At 36.2% G+C, this 20,809-nt stretch overlaps 1 protein-coding gene across 2 annotated transcripts; it reads left to right on the forward strand.

Annotated features, from left to right (window-relative positions):
• Positions 1–2,930: 2,930 nt before the first annotated feature.
• Positions 2,931–20,361, forward strand: gja5a (gap junction protein, alpha 5a). Of its 2 annotated transcripts, none has more exons than XM_067410638.1 (2): positions 2,931–3,179; positions 16,637–20,361. In XM_067410638.1, exon 2 carries the CDS (start codon positions 16,655–16,657, stop codon positions 17,852–17,854), a length of 1,200 nt encoding a protein of 399 aa, XP_067266739.1. In that variant the 5' UTR covers positions 2,931–3,179; positions 16,637–16,654; the 3' UTR covers positions 17,855–20,361. The 2 variants fall into 2 exon arrangements, with proteins under 2 accessions (XP_067266739.1, XP_067266740.1); XM_067410639.1 differs by having other exon boundaries at positions 16,640–20,361.
• Positions 20,362–20,809: the final 448 nt, after the last annotated feature.

Genomic DNA, 20,809 nt, shown 5'->3' on the forward strand with positions numbered 1-20,809 from the left:
ATCCGTGTACCTATTTGCACATATTTATATTTATATATATATATATTTCATTTGAAGAAGACATGATGAAATATGCGCACATAGCCACATACACAGTGCTTGTTCATGTTTACAGCACTAGAGTATATGAAATATGTCCTTATCTTGGTTACCTTGGTAGAAGCTGGTACATGATTAAAGTAGCAGTTCTTAAAATAGGGGTCAAAGTTTCCCATTTGCTTGTTTTTCTTTAATTTCCATTTCCCTATGGCTCGAGTGCGCCATGACACAAAGTCACTAACAGCCCTTAGTAACCTCTGGTTTCCTTTACACCAAATTAGCATGATGCCACTTTGTGAACATTATGATATATATATATACACAGACATACACAAACACACATGGACCCAGCAGCAAGGAGTACTCAAATCTACAGAATTCCCACCACACACACACAAAGACCCTTGAGCAAGGATGAATGAAACCTAAAAGATTGCCATTATATAAAGCTGACATATATCTTCCGGCTCTCAGCCGATGAGCAGCATAAGCAATGAAAGAGAAGGGATGAGAGAGAGAGAGGGGTTATAGCTCGGGCTTCTGTTTAAATTAGTCTGTGAAGTTAGTTGAATTTCTTACAGTTGCCTCCTCACTGGGATACAGTATCAAAGACTGTATGAAGAAGTGAAAGAAGGACACCTGAACGAAGAAGAAAAAAGGGATCATGTGATCAGGTACAAGATTTTAACATCCTATAAATACTGACAACCATTTTTGCTACACTGAATTATAATGCATCATATTGTTCAGCAGATAAAGTAATATTTGTGGGAAAATACAATCTACAAAAATGATTTGATTTCTACATTTTCATAAGAAAAATACCTATACATACAATTCACTGCAGTTTCCAGCTGAAATTAGCACTGGTGGCAGTAAAACCAACAGATTTTATTCTTTTTTACTTGAAATTATGATTACGGGGGGCAGATTATCAGTTAAAATAGACTTATTGTTCTTTGAGCAATACTATGTCATGACCTTCAAACACTTTTACCATAGTGCATGATTTGTAAATTGAAACATTTTGACATTAGCATCATTAAACCAGCTTCATATGTATGGCTTTTCTGATGTGGTAAACTTGCACCTTGCACCTGGCACTTGGGTAGGATTCCATTGAAACACAAGCCAAAATAAAAGAGCTCAAAGAACTGCACAAGCAAGCTAAAATGGCATCAAATGTTTCAAATGTTTCAGATACATTTTTACTTTGAAAGGGTTGCAAAACATGCAAAAAGCAATGTAATATCATTTTGCAGAAATATCAGCATGCACATTTTTCAAGTGAGCCTGGATCATATTCGGCACAATTATTTTAGTTTAGAAAAAGTATTTGTATCTATAATGCTGTGATTAATTTACAAATAACCATGCATGGGTGATTTTAATATAAATGTTGTGTGTCCAATCGATCATTTGCATTTATCTAGCAAAATAGTCGTCATTTACCTATTCTTCAAATCCCTATAAGTTATGGACACTATAGGAGCTCTCTGAATATTATTATAAAATGTATTTGTGATCAAATCAACATTTTCCTATTAATCAGATGTCCCTCACACTAATTCAGTAATTGCAAATATAAAAGTTACATAACATCTCATACTTTTGCTATACTAAAGCCTGAATTGGGTTCTTTTTGTGACAGCAAACTCATCATTTTGATCAAAGGCTTAACTTCAGAATTTGAACTAAAATCAGTATTCTTATGATTGCTCTGAACATTTCAAACAGGGTTCAACAAACTTTAAATTACTTTTTCATAAATTTACCAAAAATAAATAATAATAAAAATGTAGGTGTGACAGGGTTGAGTGTGACGGGATTTTTTTGTCCAAACTGGCCACTGCTCTAAATCTAGTGAATAAATGGAGAGCACATGGCATGCATGATATTAAGAAATCATGAATAATGTTGAAATAACAAAGATCATTTTCACAAGTAATAGTTTTCTATCTTTAATTGATCTAACGTGGTTGAGTCGTTAAGCTTGACAAACACAATTTCACAACATAATTTAGTTATAATTATTAAAGAAGGTGGTAATGTTGTTCAGAAGACTTCTATGATGTAACTTCCTATTAATGATGTCACATAAGTATCAGGGTTTTTTTTTTATAGGGGGAGAATGGTTTGTGTAACGGGGTTGAGGGGTTACTTAGGTACGGAACTACATGATGTGATTTTAATAAATAATCATGAATTTACTTAGAAAAAAACATTACCAGCAAAAAAGCACAGATGGATATTTATGTTAATGGAAAAATGAATGGACTTTTTTCTCATTTTATTATTCATATCCCAAGTACATAATTTCTAATATGAAGATAAAAAGTATGTCATGTTTTTAAAACATTTTTAAAGGAGACATTTCAACTAATAGAAAAAGCTTTTAAAAATATATTTTGGTAACCCAATAGATAAAATACACTGAAAATGGACTCAAATCGTACCGGTTTCGTGGAATGACTCATATGTTTTTATCTGCACTATATGACTATATTATCATACAATAATATAAATATATACATATAAAACATATAAAGTGTTATTGATCAGAGTAGGGGGTAAAACTTCAACAAATACATATAGTGACAAGCACAACGCATCACAGCACCAATGAACAGCCTGAGAAGAACAGCCATTGTGTTCTAGTACAATCTCACTTCCTCTCTTTACACAGTGGTATTCTTCTCACCAAAATAGTGCCACCAAGTGCATTCTGGTTGGGGGGGGGTGTTTAGATTGGGGTGGGGGCAACTAGAAAGAGAGAGGGAGGGAAGGAGGAAGAGAGGGGGAGGAGGAAAAGGAAGAGTGGAGGGGGGTTTGAAACACTCCCTGAGATGGCCCAGTATTTCTCAGAGTGTCCCACACTTGTGCTTTATTCCCACAGTGGGACCGGCACGAGGGGGCCTGTGCTGAAGTTGAACTCCAGTCTTGCTAGATAGTTTTCTATAGAGATACACTGCCATTTTTTTCCATCGCTCAGTATATCCCCACTGTCACAGAGACATCAGAGCTGGGCTACATCTACAGGACCCTCAGGCCACAGAATAAGAGCCAACGCAGTCATCTGAAGAGGACAAGACCACAGGAGGCTCAACCAAAGACGGTCTCATAAGTCAGCAGTCAGACAGGTAATTAACTTTTATACATCAAATTAATTGTTTAAGATATCTGTGGGTCAAATAACACATATAATTTTATTATTTTGTTTCATGATGTTTCATCATTTTGAGGTAGAGTGCAGAATACTGTATTTAAATTATTAAAACAACAGATGATTGGTAGTTTCATTTTTTTAATATTTGTATTTTAAATGATATTTTAAATAAATATTAAAGACCACTTACTTTAATAATGTACTAATTAAATATTAAGTTATGTATTAATATTTTTTACAAGATTTTGCTACATTGATTTTTTACATGGTCATAAATAATTCTTAATAGTTTCAAATTAAATCTATAATATACTCATTAATCACATTTGCACATTATGATATCATTGTTGCTTGAGAATCTGCAGCCATTCTAATGGAATGACCATTTCTGATTAACACTTACCTAACAGTTGCTTTTGTCATCCTAAAGAATTGTGATTTTGATTGTATTTCAGTTACTGAGAAATATGAATTAGATCAGCTGAGCTGATTAGTTTGTAAACAGAGCAGTTTTATACTTGTATAATTAGATACAGCGGCCCCTTAACCTACACATATGTATGAATGCCATTAAATTAAGTATCAAACAAAGTTGCAACTGCAATCAAATGATGTTAGAACTTTTTGCAGACCAAACTCTATATGTCTGAGCCATGTCTTTGCTTAAAAAGTGAAAATTATTTCTTATTGGTTTAGTGTTATTAAGTGTCCAAATACATATTAAGGGTCACTCTCTGTTAAATAATATATATCTTTCATATCCCACTCACAAGTCATATTCACAAAGTGCAAAAGCCCTGTATACGTCACGTCAAGTGGTGCCTGTTTTGATTAACAAGACATTGGCTGATCAGTGCAGTTGCTTTGACAGTGAAGAGAAAAACAAAATTGCCATTTAAGTAAACACGTCACCCAGTTAGCAGCCTGACAAGCAGAGAATGATTGTCTTTATGGTCCATATGAGAAATCCCACTGGATGGCAGGTGTTGATATGTGCAGTTGTCCGTGTGCATATAATGGGGTCGGGCGAGGGGATTTCTCACTTCATATGGCTAAATGCAGCTTCTCATCCTTGACCCCTCCATCGATTAAAGTGGCCTGTGTCAGTCCGGGAATGTCTGGCTTAAACAGTTGTTCTGTCCTTTGTTTTTAAAAGCATGTGTTTGGCATTGGTATGCAAGTTCAAGTCCACTAACACAAGTGCATGTACAGGTTTAGCCTTCAACTGGAAGTGATGTTAGTTTGCTTTACCCATAAGACATTGATTAATTTGCCTTCTTTCACTGTATTTTCCTCTGTACTTCTGTGCAATTCCCCTTTTAATTTCACACTCCACACATGTAACTGCAGGTTAATGTTCTATTTACATATTTATGAGGTCAATAATGCTGATTGGACAAATACAGAATGCAACAACCAGCTGTGGAAATGTTTCTTCCCTGTTTGTCTAAAATCTTTTGAAACAACTTAATATTGTATCTTTATCACTCAGATTACCATGTTTAACCCTGGAACGAAACACTGTGAATTATGTATCTGCGATGCATATGAATATTTAATTAGTTAAGATAGCACAGAGGCAAATTAAGTTATGATTGGTTGTGTGTAGCATCCAATCGCCACCTTGATTCATATTGTATACATTTAACACAGCAATTTTTAAACGTATAACCCTACCAAAGTAGTGTTTTACTACCTAATAATGGACCTTAAACAGGGCTTAAAAAGATATCTCAGGGTTAATTGCAGCCACAGCCCTTCTCTTTCTCAGAGATGAGCAGTCATGTGCAGAGATGACATGAAATTCAAGCATTAAGTTTTATTGATTTTACTGAGATGATTTACAAATATGCCCAGTTTTTACATAAACATCTTCTCACATAACTTTAAATTCCCTTCAGAGAATCTGTAAGATTTAGCATTTGTTTAAAAAAATAAGATTAAAACTTTTTTTTTTGAGTACTGTGCTAAAGAAGCTTTATGTTTACATATATTCCTCATGACAAAATAATAAATTAATTTTACATACATTTTTACATACATATCTTAAAATATGTCAGTGCCATTTTTTGTCTCAATATGTACTACCAGTAATGTTTTTTCTAGTGAATATTTATAAAAGCTACTTCAATGCCTTAACTGAACTAAGGCCTAATCCTGACCTAAGCCCTGTCTGTGAAACCAGGTCATTAAATGTTTTTCCTGTCCCTTTTGATCTATTTAAATCAATTACTCACCCACATGTCAGAGGGACAGAAAACTCTCAGATTTCATCAAAAAGAACTTCATTTGTGTTCCAAACATGAACAAAAGTCTTTGGAATGACATGAGGGTGAGTAATTAATGACAGAACTTTCATTTCTGGGTGAACTAACCCTTTAATGTTTCTTTGCTGAATAAAACAAAACAACAACAACAAAGAGTTACTGACCCCAAACTTTTAAACTGTACATTTCTGTGGCAATAACTTTATTTATTCATTCATAACAGCAATTTTTATGATCCCTATTTTTTGAAGAAAAAAAAAAAAAGATAAACATCATGCTATTCTGCAAGGGGTAAACTTATAATCAGATCTATATAAACCACAGTGTTTGTCTTTGTGTCTTGCCTAGTTTACAACTCTGGTTATATTGGGATAAAGATGTGACTACAGTCTGTGGTGTCATGCTGATTCTGGTAGTCCCTGACATCAGGTTGAGGGGAAAGGGCTTAAATAAATATTTATTCAGAGTTAAGGGGTCGGTCTCATGCATGGGCATTGTAGAGCCTCTTATGGTGTGAGTATCAGTGTGCCCGCAGCGACATGATCACTGTGAGAAAAACCAGCATGCCATCACTTGCCAACAGTGCCTGGCACCTTTGTGAAGTGCTACTAGAATGTTTCAAAGGTGTCGTGGCAATGTTCCCAGCTTGTTAAACTGATGCAAATGGAAGCGCGAGGCTGCATGTTATTCAAAGTTTATTTTTGTTATTGAATGTTTGACAGTGGCTTAGAGTCATAAAGAACAGCTAAAGAATCCTCGAGGGTTAAGGGAAGCTCTGATGATTCCTAACAAACAATTTAAAAGAAGCTCAGGAAGAGTTATGAAAAGCTTTTCATATCCTGATCCATAAGTACCTTTCCAAATCAAATTGTTTAAAAAGGCCAGAAAATGGATGTTTAACGCAAGTCATTACTGATGTAATATTATATATATATATATATATATATATATATATATATATATATATATATATATATATATATATATATATATATATATATATATATACACACACATACATACACACACACACACACACACACACATAGTATCTCACAGAAGTGAATACACCCCTCACATTTTTGTAAATATTTTATTATATATTTTCATGTGACAACACTGAAGAAATGACACTTTGCTACAATGTAAAGTAGTGAGTGTACAGCTTGTATAACAGTGTACATTTGCTGTCCCCTCAAAATAACTCAACACACAGCAATTAATGTCTAAACCGCTGGCCACAAAAGTGAGTACACCCCTAAGTGAAAATGTCCAAATTGGGCCCAAAGTGTCAATATTTTGTGTGGCCACCATTATTTTCCAGCACTGCCTTAACCCTCTTGGGCATGGAGTTCACCAGAGCTTCACAGGTTGCCACTGGAGTCCTCTTCCACTCCTCCATGACAACATCACAGAGCTGGTGGATGTTAGAGACCTTGCGCTCCTCCACCTTCCGTTTGAGGATGCCCCACAGATGCTCAATAGGGTTTAGGTACCCTCAGCTTCTTTAGCAAGGCAGTGGTCATCTTGGAGGTGTGTTTGGGGTCGTTATCATGTTGGAATACCCAGTCTCTGAAGGGAGGGGATCATGCTCTGCTCATTCATGGTTCCCTCAGTGAACTGTATCTCCCCAGTGTTGGCAGCACTCATGCAGCCCCAGACCAACCATGCTTGACTGTAGGCAAGACACACTTGTCTTTGTACTCTTCACCTGGTTGCCGCCACACGCTTGACACCATCAGAACCAAATAAGTTTATCTTGGTCTCATCAGACCACAGGACATGGTTCCAGTAATCCATGTCTTTAGTCTGCTTGTCTTTCTTGTCCATCAACTTTAGAAGAGGCTTCCTTCTGGGACGACAGCCATGCAGACGAGTTTGATGCAGTGTGCGGCATATGGTCTGAGCACTGACAGGCTGACCCCCCACCCCTTCAACCTCTGCAGCAATGCTGGCAGCATTCATGCATCTATTTCCCAAACACAACCTCTGGATATGACGCGGAGCACATGCACTCAACTTCTTTGGTCGACCATGGCGAGGCCTGTTCTGAGTGGAGCCTGTCCTGTTAAACTGCTGTATGGTCTTGGCCACCGTGCTGCAGCTCAGTTTCAGGGTCTTGGCAATCTTCTTACAGCCTACGCCATCTTTATTTTGAGCAACAATTCTTTTTTTCAGATCCTCAGACAGTTCTTTGCCATGAGGTGCCATGTTGAACTTCCAGTGACCAGTATGACAGAGTGAGAGCAATATCACCAAATTTAACACATCTGCTCCACATTCACACCTGAGACCTTGTAACACTAACGAGTCGCATGACACCGGGGAGAGAAAATGGCTAATTGGGCCCAATTTGGACATTTTCACTTAGGGGTGTATTCACTTTTGTGGCCATCGGTTTAGACATTAATGGCTGTGTGTTGAGTTATTTACACTGTTATACAAGCTGTGCACTCACTACTTTACATTGTAGCAAAGTGTCATTTCTTCAGTGTTGTCACATGAAAAGATATAATAAAATATTTACAAAATTGTGAGGGGTGTACTCACTTCTGTGAGATACTGTATACATAACCTTTGAGGTCAGTAACCAATGTCAAGTCTTTCCTTTTACAAATAGAAAATCATATGAGAGCAGGTGAAAGTTCTTCCTGTCTGTCATTCATCTCAGCAACCCGTGTGCGTGCAATGAAGTCCCATTGTTTGCTACCTTCAAGAAATACAGCAGTCTTTGACCTTACAAAATACCTCATGATAAGAGCTTTTGGGGTTTTAGGATTTTATGCATTAACCAGATTCAAAATAATCAGCACAAATGAACTCTTATCTTGTGTTGTTCTCTTGCTCTCTTTGGGAAAGTAAACACCCTTGCACTTGGAGACCCTAAGAGACTTGTTTCCTTTAAAGTAGCAAGTCTGGAGGAAATCATATTGTTTGAAATTGCTTCCTAAGAGAAGAAGAAAAGGAAGATGGAAAAAAGGAAAATGGAGAGACAGAAGGAGGGAGAGCACACACTGGCAACAAAGATTGCCCAGTCAGTGTGAATCAGATGGGTATTTCCGTCCTCCTCCTGTTTTTTTTCCCTTCTTTTTTTTTTTGAATGTCTAAGATTCCGTTCCCACCGATGCCATTCTGAACGGCTTTTGCCAACACAACATACGCACACAGGGTTGCTGAGTTCACATCACTGAATGACAGTCATTTCCAAAGCATCTAATGTGAAAACATTTTAGATCAGATTTAAAACTAATTAATAAATGCAAAAACTGCATGCATCATTAGCATCCAGAACATCAAACATCATAACAAAAATGCTGTGAACTAGATTGCGCATTGGTCAAAGGTGTGTATAAAAGAAACTCATTCTGTAAGATAGACTAGTGTTTCATAGAAGACTGTAAGATTATTTATAAAGCCTGGTGCTGTGCTGCACATAGTTAAGAAAGATCATTGAATTTTCATTAGGGGTGGGGGAAGAAATCAATTCACATATGAATCGTCATTCTATCTTCTACCGATTTGCATCAAATCACAAATTTCAAAAATGTTTTTTCTAAAGTGTTAAACTTCTTTAACTTTGCAGTACTACTTAAAGTTATTGACATGTTAGAATGTTATTAATCACAATAAGCAGCAAAAAAGGACTCAATGTGGTACTCGTAGGGCTGGGCGATATATCGAATGCTTTTGTCATGTGCATTTCGTCAGTAAAGGCGGTTCCCTGATTGCCGCTAAATCGCCATCACCTGTTTTCAAATGAAGAGGCATTTAATAGACAGAGCCGTAGTTCACTGATAAGCCACGCAATATCGCGTTCAATATCGACAGCGATTCATATCGATATTGAACGCGATATTGCGTGGCTTATCAGTGAACTACGGCTCTGTCTATTAAATGCCACTTCATTTGAAAGCAGGTGATGGCGATTTAGCGGCAATCAGGGAACCGGCTTTACTGATGAAATGCGCGTGACAAAAGCATTCGATATATCGCCCAGCCCTAGGTACTCGCAGACACAACCAAGCAAAGATGTTGCCTCTCAGATGCATGTGTTTTATTAATGTTAAAATAAAAAAAAATAACTCAATGCTTTTGACTGAATCACTGTTATATATTTAATATGAATCAATTTATATTTAATTCATACAGTGAAGACTATATAGTGTTTAATTTTAACATGTGATTATTCAATTTCTGCAGTATTTCTTACTACATGTTAAAAAACCAAGGCCACTGTACCTTAAGTTTATTTTATTTGTATTTTTCTATTGTATTTGTCCTATTGTTTGTAATTTTCTTCTTTGTTACTATTTTTAATATCTAAAATAATATAAAATGGCCTTCCTTTATTACAGAAGACTGCCAGTCATCTGTGTAGTGACTGCAGTCATCTTAAATGGCATTTGTTTATAATATTGGGTTGACTAAAATGGGAAGAAAAACCTAATAAATTTCAAGGTTTACATTTAATTCAGTAGGATTTTTTTTTTTGCAAGAACAAAGAAACTGTCTACCGCAGTCAAATAGGAAAAGTAACACAAAAAGTAAACTAGAATCAAATTCATGCATATATCGAATTGAGATACGATTGAGATTGATTGATTGATTTTTTAATTGAATTATGATCTCAAGAATCGTTTTGAATCGAATCGTGAGGTACCAAAAGATTAAGAACTCTAATTTCTATTATGCTAAGATTTCATTGTTCAGTGAATCGTCCATTGCTTTTTCCCTTCAGTAGCTCATTTAAAGACCAAAACCTGACATTAATGATGTTAAAATTCATGTCTTAAATACATTTGGGTCAATCTCACAAAAAAATATTTGGGAACTACATGGTTCATATTTCCCAAAATCAAAAGAAAACATAAGAAAATATACTATGCATAAAGATAATAATTGAAAACAAACAAACAAACAAATAAAATGTCATCCTGTCTGGATTTTTTTAAATGCAATAAACATACATTAAAGTGAGTACAACAAACCGCCAAGATGTTGTTAGAAAAACTAAAACCTTGACTTCCCAATTATGTGTACTTGTTTTATGTAATTATTTAACTTTGGTCGGAGTAATTTTCATGGCATCTGTTTGTATATAGTTCATTGAATCTGTGATAATGTTTCTGAGACAACTGAAACTTATAATAAAATGTTAATCAAAAAAAAAAATTAATTAAAGTGAGTACAACAAAATAGGCATCTTTATATAAAGTCCTGTTATTTCATTAGTGTCCTCATCATTGTTTCTGGATTACTTTCACAAAATATTAATGGTAGCTCAGACATTATGACTATTTTACATTTGCTAAAAAAGTAGGAGGGCCTCTATTCAAACTGTCTGTCCATATTTGGCCATTATACAGGAGACCAGCGAGACCGGTACTAGGATTTGGTACAGGATGGGTGTGAGAGGGCAGTCAGATACACACACACACACACACATAGACTTTAAAGGTAACTTTCTAGTGTGGCTGCAGATAGTGCTTCATAAAACATTTGAGGTTTAATGGGTATTCAAGTGACAACGTCCTGTAAATAGCATTAAATTGAAACCCCTTTCCGAGGTACCCTTAACTGGCAGTAAAGAAAACAACTAAAACAGGCATGTGGAGAACCTGAGAAAAGATCAATGTGTGTGTGTGTCAGCAAAAGACAAAATACTTGTTACAACTTTTAATCTGTTAGAATTTCATTTAGGATTAACAAAATCATTTTAGAGACATACAAAATGCTTTACAGAATGACTGGAATTTAGAGTGATTTATTTAAGGGCAGATTGACGCGGCTGGAGTGGCATTTACGGAAATGACGCAGCGCTTACTGATGTTATTTTGGGAAACAGAGCAACACTGGACAGTGTTAATGTTAATGTGTTTAAGATTAATACACCTGAACTCACGTTTGACACCTTAGAGAGGAACAGAGAGGAAACTTTTGAAGGAGTCCACTCTTTACTAGTATTTACTTCATTTAAATAGATTATACAGTATATAAAAAGGAAAGTGTTTGTTTTTGCTCCCAAAATATCTAAAAAAAAATATTTTTTTATTAAAAACTGATGGAAGCATGGAGCGACATAGTTTAAGAAAAAAATAGATGGTAAGATAAGTTGTTTTGATTAAAGGTGCCCTAGAACTTTTTTTTAAAAGATGTAATATAAGTCTAAGGTGTCCCCTGAATGTGTCTGTGAAGTTTCAGCTCAAAATACCCCATAGATTTTTTTTAATTCATTTTTTTAACTGCCTATTTTGGGGCATCATTAGAAATGAGCCGATTCAGGGTTTGTGGCCCTTTAATTCTCGTGCTCCACGCCCCAAGAGCTCGTGCTTGCCTTAAACAACATAAAAAAGTTCAAACAGCTAATATAACCCTCAGAATGGATCTTCTTAAAGTGTTTGTCATGCAGCATGTCTAATTGCGTAAGTACAGTTTTTATTTTGATGTTTACATTTGATTCTGAATGAGTTTGAGGCTGTGCTCCGTGGCTAACGGCTCATGCTACACTGCTTTAGAGATTTATAAAGAATGTAGTTGTGTTTATGAATTATACAAACTGCAAGAGTTTAAAAATGAAAAGAGCGACGGCTCTTGTCTCCGTGAATACAGTAAGAAACTATGGTAACTTTAACCACATTTAACAGTACATTAGCAACATGCTAACAAAACATTTAGAAAGACAATTTACAAATATCACTAAAAATATCATGATATCATGGATCATGTCAGTTATTATCGCTCCATCTGCCATTTTTCGCTGTTGTTCTTGCTTGCTTACCTAGTCTGATGATTCGGCTGTGCAGATCCAGACGTTACTGGCTGCCCTTGTCTAATACCTTTCATAATGCCTCAATCATGGGCTGGCATATGCAAATATTGGGGGCGTACACCCCGACTGTTACATAACAGTCGTTGTTATGTTGAGATTCGCCTGTTCTTCGGAGGTCTTTTAAACAAATGAGATTTATATAAGAAGGAGGAAACAATGGAGTTTGAGACTCACTGTATGTCTTTTCCATGTACTGAACTCTTGTTATTTAACTATTCAATTTCAACAAATTCAATTTTTGAATCTAGGGCACCTTTAAGACATTAGCTGTCTAGATTAAATCTTTTAGCCCTAACAACATGGCGCCTTTTTATCCCAAATACTATCCTTTCACTCAACAGTTACTGAAAAAAAGTTATTTGTTCACCTTCATCAATTGCAAATTATAAAAAAAAAAAATGTCTTATGTATGTAAAGTTATTGCCATTATCCCCATTAAGGCCCGGTCACACCAGAACGATAACTATAAAGATAACTGTAATGAGAACTATATCAGCGATCACACCAGCGTTTATTTTAAGCACGTGCTGCGGTTTTGTCATCTGCCACCTTTAATGCTTGATCTCTTTTAAGCAGGATGGATTCTGATTGGCTGTCAATGTTTTTATCATTCATCAGCTGGAAAAAAAATTGTTTTGAAAGTGATTCCAATGATATCGTTTCTCTGTGCCGTTATGGTTATAGTTGTGGTGTGGACACATTTTAGAACTATATCTTTATCAATATAGTTGGTTTAAATGGGCCTTATACCTTAATAATACAGAAAATAAAGAAAAAAAGTCTTAAAATTTTTAAAGATTTTAAATACTAAACAGAAATTTTAAAAAGAGAATAAAAAACAGTCTGGTTTCTTAGCCTGCCACAATTGTCTGGATGTCTTCTTGTTATGTTGTTTAAATGACATTAGTATTTGTCATACTATACATAGGAGAACAGTGACCCCTGTCATCTCGTTTGATTTGTCTCTGTGATGAGAAGTTCAGTTAGTCCCTGCAGTGTCCTGAAAGATACATCACTCATACAGGGACAAAACAGAAGCACAAAGGCTGGCACACATTATGTAGTTGGGAAACAGCTGCAGTGTGGTAAAATGATCACCATATCTAGGCCTGTATAGGGTCATTCAGAGGGGCAGTTCTCAGGGCCCTTGGCATCACCTTGCCCTGCTCTACCCGGCCAAGACCTTGTTCCCATCCCACCACATAAATGGGGCAGGCTGGACTAAAATTAGAACTGTCACCCCTGTGTTTAAGTTCATGGTGCTCCCCTCACAGGCCCTACTGTAAATATACAATATAACATGACACACAAAATGGAAAAAACCTTTATATGCAATGTCATTGCATTTAACAGCACAATCACACATTAAAGAAAATTAAGTTTGTTAGGCTTTGAATGATAACAGAATAGATTCTTAGATGGCAACCAAAAAAGTTCAAAGCTTACAGAAATGTGTTATTAAGAACGTTCTCTAAATATTCAGTGTTGGTTCTGGGAATATAAAAAATGTCCAGTTTTCTTGATGTAAGAGGAATGTGTTTTTTATAAGGTATAATGTTCCTCAAACGTTGATTCAACTTTATTTTGATTTCAAAGGCAACATTCTAGGAACGTTGATTTGTAACATTCCAAGAAGAACATAAAAATGTCCAGTTTCCTTAGAATGATATTTAAAGGTTAGTATGATGTTCCTGAAACATTCTTTCAAACATTCAAACACCTGCTGTGAACAAGCACTGAAAGAAAGAGAAATAAGAACACACACTAAAACTTTCTTCAGCCACGGCCTTAGATGAACTGAAGATAAAAGACATTCCAGATCTGATTAAACAACTCCACAAACAACATTACCAGCTTTACTTATTACTAACCAGACTGAATTTTTTTCTGTAAGACATCTACACAAGTTCTTATTGAGAATTAACAGAGGTTTAGATGTTGATGTCTTATTGACAATCTTTCATTTGAGGTCACCAGCATGACGATCAGCGTTTGCTTTAGTTGGGCTCTTGACTTCTGTTAATCTTTTTTCACCAATTGCAGATGTTTCCAGAAAATATTTCTGCATTGATCAAGTAAATCAACATGTCTGTTTTAATAACAGGCAAATGACTATGTTAAAATGGATTAAACAACTGCTTTTTTCTGTAATTGCTGACTTAAGGAATCGAAATGTTATTGAAAAGTATAAAAAAAATTTCATATGCTGAATGTTGTTGTCATTTATACACTCACAAACATTACCATTCGGCATATGAAACAACAAAGGTGACCTGCTTCATGCTAGTATACAAAACACATTCATGGCTCCCAGCATGCATTGCGGCATGAATAAATTATGCAGCTGAATATTTTTTATTGTCACCATTGTTGAGGTTTGTATGATGAGTGCTGATATCTACGTTGTATTTAACTATTAGGCTAAATAGTTTTGGGCAATCTTACACAAATCACTTCAGTATTACAAATGATTTTATCACATCATTTGAGTTTATTACTTCCTTCTCAAATATCATTTCAATTATAAAAGTAAGCAATACTACAGAAAAAGCAGTTGTTTAAATCACTTTAATGCAGTCATTTATCTGTTATTAAACCAGGCTTGTTGATCTGCTTTATCAATGTAAATGTGTTTTCTGAAAACACCTGCAACTGCTGATAAAGAAGCAACTTAACAGAAGTCAAGGGTCAAGAGCCCAACTAAATCAAACTCTGATCATGATGGTGACCTCAAACGAAACATTTTCAATAAGACATCATCATCTAAACCTCTGTTAATTCACAAAAAAGAACTTCTGTAGAATTCTCACAGAAATAAATTCAGTTTGGTATAAGTAGCTAATAAGTGGAGCTGGTAATGCTGTTTGTGAAGTGTGTGTCCTTATTTCTAGTTCTTTCAGTGCTTGTTCACATCAGGTGTTTGAATGTTTGAAAGAATGTTTCAGAAACATCATACTAACATTTAAATAACATTCTATTAACATTAAACGTTAATCAAAATTAGTTTGAAAGGACGTTTGAGGTACATCATACCTTATAAAAAAGGTTCCAAGAAAACTGGACATTTGTAGAACATTCTTAATAACAAAATTCTGTTAGCTGGGTTATTGTTTGGACACTTTCTGTTAAACTTGTGGATCAAGTTTATTAATAATAATAAGAATAATATCAATAATCATAGTTTTAATAATAGTTTTGTAGTTGCCTTCAGTTCAGTTCCTATTTGAGGAAAACGAAGTGTGTAAGTTTTGGGTTTAGCAATGGGTTGGGATCACGTGACATGTGAATTACGCACCTCAAAACAAGTGATATCCCCTTTATATAAATAATATATATTAAAAAGTCTTGATTAATGAATGACGCATTAATCTCTCCAATCAACAACACAATGCTTAGCAATATAATAAACTAACAGAGCAGCGCCATCTGCAGACAAAACATCTACTCACATATGCGTTAAGGAACTCCATCCTCCTCTCCTTCACTGTGTGAAAAGTAACGTTATATCTGTCCCTGTCGTTCAGTCTCACTTGCTTTGAGTTTCTTCGTTAATCTGGATTTCATCGATATATCGACGACAGTTTCTCTTCACCTGGTTAATCACAAGGAGGCTTGATGGCGGACTACAATGATTCTAAAAGCTAATTGGCTTGTGGTTACCTGTCACGATGATTAGTTATGCAGGAGACAAATTATTTTTTTTTAATTGAATAATATAGTATAATTTTATTGAATAATAACAAACAAAATAGGCATATATAAACCGTTTTTTTTTAACTAACTAAATAAATAAATACTTTTGCAAGTGGGGGAAAAAAACAATATTAGCCTACACAAAACATTAAAGGAGATGCCTGCACAATCTTAAGTTTTTTGAGGGCAAGACTAATTCGATATAATTGAATTTCTTTTAAATACTAAAATTTTACTTTAACCCCTTGTACCTTTTTCGGTCAAATTTTAAAAGCAAACAATGTTGCGTCATATGAATATGCATTCTGATTGGTCAGTTTAGTAGCGCGAGCATCTTCTAATTCGTGTCATTGTGGTTTGTACAGTGATTGGGCTACCTCGTGAACAACAACAATAATACATATTTTACACTATATGGATCTGAATTTTGCACATTAGTGGGCAAATCGATTTAAACAAAAGTAAACTTTCTCAACTTATGTTTCTAAATAGCCTAAATTTTTTGAGGAGATTCAGTCTCCCCTTATATTAGGCTACATTCAGCAGTAATACATTTCAAAACAGCTGAAAATTCATGACTTTTGACAACATGCATAAATTGATCTTATTATTTCTTCTCTCTCTGTCCTCTCTCTGGCTCAGTAGTGCTGCCGTGGAGTGATGGGGGACTGGAGTCTCTTGGGTAATTTTCTGGAGGAGGTGCAGGAGCACTCCACGTCAATAGGGAAGGTGTGGTTAACCGTGCTGTTCATCTTCCGTATCCTGGTGCTGGGCACGGCTGCAGAGTCATCGTGGGGCGATGAGCAGTCTGACTTCATGTGTGACACACTTCAACCCGGTTGCACCAATGTCTGTTATGACCGAGCTTTCCCTATTGCCCACATCCGCTACTGGGTGCTACAGATTGTCTTCGTATCAACACCATCACTCATCTACATGGGCCATGCCATGCATATCGTTCGCATGGAGGAGAAGCGGAAGCAGAGGGAGATGGAGGAGAAGGGTGAGGAGGGAACAGGAGAGAAGGAGTATTTGGAACACAAAGAGAAAGTCGAAGATACAAAAACAAAGTTCCGCCTGAAGGGAGCACTTCTGCAGACGTACGTCATGAGTATTGTAATACGCTTGGTCATGGAAGTGACCTTCATTGTGATCCAGTACATGATGTACGGCATCTTTCTGAATGCTCTTTATCCTTGTAACATGTCACCATGTCCCAACCAAGTGAACTGCTACATGTCCCGTCCAACAGAGAAAAATGTCTTCATTGTGTTCATGCTGGTGGTGGCGGCTGTTTCACTGCTCCTCAGCGTGCTAGAGCTGTATTACCTTGGATGGAAACAGTGCAAGCAATGTCTTAGAAAATACGCCGCCAAACATGCCAATGACATCAAACCCAATAACAACAAAGATGTTGTCCAACCTGGCAAGACAAGTATTCCGATGGATCTGCCTGAGACTGCTCAGCCACGTCCCTCCCAAACCTGCACCCCACCCCCAGATTTCAACCAGTGCCTAGCGTCAAGCCAAGGTCCAACATCACCCCCACATCTTCATTCTCATCATCTACATCACATCCATCAAGCCTGCCAGCCTTTCACCAACCGCCTGGCCCACCAGCAGAACTCTGTCAACATGGCCACCGAGCGGAATCATCACAGCCATGATGACCTGGAGCCGGCTGAAGACTTCCTGCAGATGAGCTACGGGAGCCCTGAGGCTCGAGTCCCGGGTGAAATGACACCTAGCACCCCCTCCACACCATCCTCCCAACCAGTATTCTCCAGAGACAAGCGCCGACTTAGCAAGACCAGTGGTACTAGTAGTAACCGGGTCAAATCAAGTGATCTGGCCGTGTAGGTTGGGTTACAGGACGTCCCAGAGGAAGACAATCTGGGTGAACTAGCCTTAAGATGAGAGATATGGATGTAAGGGGTGTGCATGTTTGTGTATGTATAAGTGTGCTTGTGTGTTGGTACTATGAGATGGAATATTTCATTCATTTGGGCTTAAATAACACCATAAATCAAAGGATAATGGATAATGAGAGTAAGACAGAGAGAGAATCTGTATCAGAGCTTTTAATCTGGTTTCATTGAAACTGTTGTTGTAATTGCTAAAGTGTATGTAGATTTTTATAGGGTGGGATCAAGTGATCCTGAATAAAAGCCTGTTGATATAACCGGATGAATGGATGGATGGATGGATGGATGGATGGATGGATGGATGGATGGATGGATGGATGGATGGATGGATGGTTGGATGGATGGATGGATAGATTGAAGATGAGGGGACTACTGAAATAAATTGGTGACATTTACAAGATAGCACTGGATAGTTTTGCACAGTTTCAGATTGTTTTGATTTATGATTTTATGGTCTATGATTAAAAAAACTATCAAACACTGTTTTTGAACCAAAAAAGCAATAAAGCACTTAAAAAACATATCTTAAAACATACAGTATCTCAATAAAAAAGGAGAAAAACAGCACTTTGTACAGGCTACTACAAAGACGAAAAAACATGTCATGTGTGATTTGTTTTTAAGGTTTATGAATTTTATTAGCAATAACATGACTACAGAAGAGCGTTTTTGTGAGTATGCTACATATTTACCGAAATATATGTGAAATAAATAACACTGAATTCTATGAAGTGTATTATTTTATATATTTTATTGCAATCAAGCAGGGATGCAAATATGTGGGAATTGTTAACACATGAAAGTTTGTTACAGTAATGGGGCTGTACTTGGATGAAATATCAAAACAGAGAAGCTCTCCAATGATTTTGATATTTTGGCATTATATATACACTGCCTGGCCAAAAAAGTTGCTGTTATACTTAAGAGTCTGTAACTGGATCTTTATTGCTGTGATTATTATGCTACTAGCATGTTATATGTTTGGGAACAGTTCTTTTAAACCCAATTGATGGAGTGTTTAGCTTTTCATTTCTTAAACAACCATGTAGGAAGACACTTCTGTCAGGACCACTATGGTCAAATATGATTGATAATTGCATAAAGTTTGTATTGGCGGTATCTGGGCAAGAACTCCCTGCGCATCCATGCAGTCTAGCATGGATAAGAGCAGGGAGAGCAGCAATAACCCCCATAGGGTAAACAGAACAGAACCAATATATGCAGATATAATTAATGTCAATAATTTCACATGTACACATTTTTCAAGGATTAGTTTGATTCAGGGGAATCATAGGCCAATCCTATCCGAAGAGAGGAGGAGCTGGGGATGGAGGAGGATAATTAGCTCCTGAGAATGCAATAGCTGCTGATAATACTGAGGAGCTTATATATGGGTGATGTTATAGGTGTCGTATTCCTATAGGTAGACGTGAGTCACCTGGGAGTCAGCTGATGCGAGCTTGACTGATGTGACTTGCCAGAACTGACGCTAGCGCTGGATATCATGGACATATTCCAGGATGCCAAGATTTATCTGGCTCAAATTGTGAAAGAATGGTTGGGAGGGACCAGCACATCCCATAGACTTTCAATTAATTTAAGGTCTGGACTCAGAGCTGCCAATTCATGTGTGAAAATGATTCTTCATGCTCCCTCCCAATCATTCTTTCACAATTTGAGCCTGATGAATCATGGCTTTGTCATCCTGGAATATGGTGATGATACGTCTTTCTACATGGTTGTTTAAGAAATGAAAAGATATACACTCCATCAATTGGGGTTAAAAGAACCCAAACATGTGCTCCCAAACATATAACATGCTAAAAACATAAAAGTCCCAGCAATAATGATTCAGTGATATATATATATTAATCTTGCCAAAATCCTCAATATTGACTGCTGTATATATGAATGTGCCTTGGAAAGAGTAGATAAAAAAGAGAAAAGAAGGCTAGGGAAAACAGCTTAAAAGATTAGTCATTTTGCATATGTAATTGCATTACTAGTGCAAAGACAATCATTCTTACTATTCAAATGCAGGTTTTTTTTTTTTTTTTTATCACTTTAGCACCTTCATGGATGTCTGCAATATGTAGGCCTATGTCATGTGAAGGATTAAAAAATGTCCTAGGGTCAATCAATCTGTCATCTGTCAGAGGGTTCCAGGATTGAGGAAAATTATTCACTGACCATTCAAATATTATTGTTAATAATAATAATAATAATAATTGTCTCCTGATGTAGTCATCTCAATTTCCTTTTTATTTTTACAGTTAGAAACAAGACATACATTATGACAGATGATTAGAGTTGGTCTAGAAATCATTCTTTGACACTTAATGACATCTGAGCTTTATTTCACTTCATTTCTCACATATGATTGCAGTCACTGTATCTCGTTTCCTCTGATCCGTTTGCAGTACACAATAAAAAAATAAAATATCCCAGCACAAATGATACATGCGTGATGGAGTTTTTTCCCCCTGCACATTATAATTACAAACCAGTAGGCTATTACAGCATTCATACATTTTTACTGTATTACTGTATTAATTTTATAAAATTATATTATTCTTTTTTTTTTTTAATGTCATTTGCGCTTTTAATGTAGGCTAATTTTTATATGCGTTATTCAGTTTGTGGAGCTAGCAAATATAGGCTCTCATTCGCAGCCACATACCGAATGTCATCCCTCGGTATGTTATAATATGTCTGTCTAATATTTTACGTCCTTAATGTATACATGCTAGTTGTGTATACAGTATACACTTCATATACTGAAGACTATTTCATACAAAAACTATTTGTACACGAGATATATTAGCTAGCCTATTTGTTAGGCAACATGTTATGTCATTCTGCACAGGAACATTACGCCAGTAAACGAGTT

Source organism: Chanodichthys erythropterus, chromosome 14 (genome assembly GCF_024489055.1).
Source record: "Chanodichthys erythropterus isolate Z2021 chromosome 14, ASM2448905v1, whole genome shotgun sequence".
Lineage (NCBI taxonomy): Eukaryota > Metazoa > Chordata > Actinopteri > Cypriniformes > Xenocyprididae > Chanodichthys > Chanodichthys erythropterus.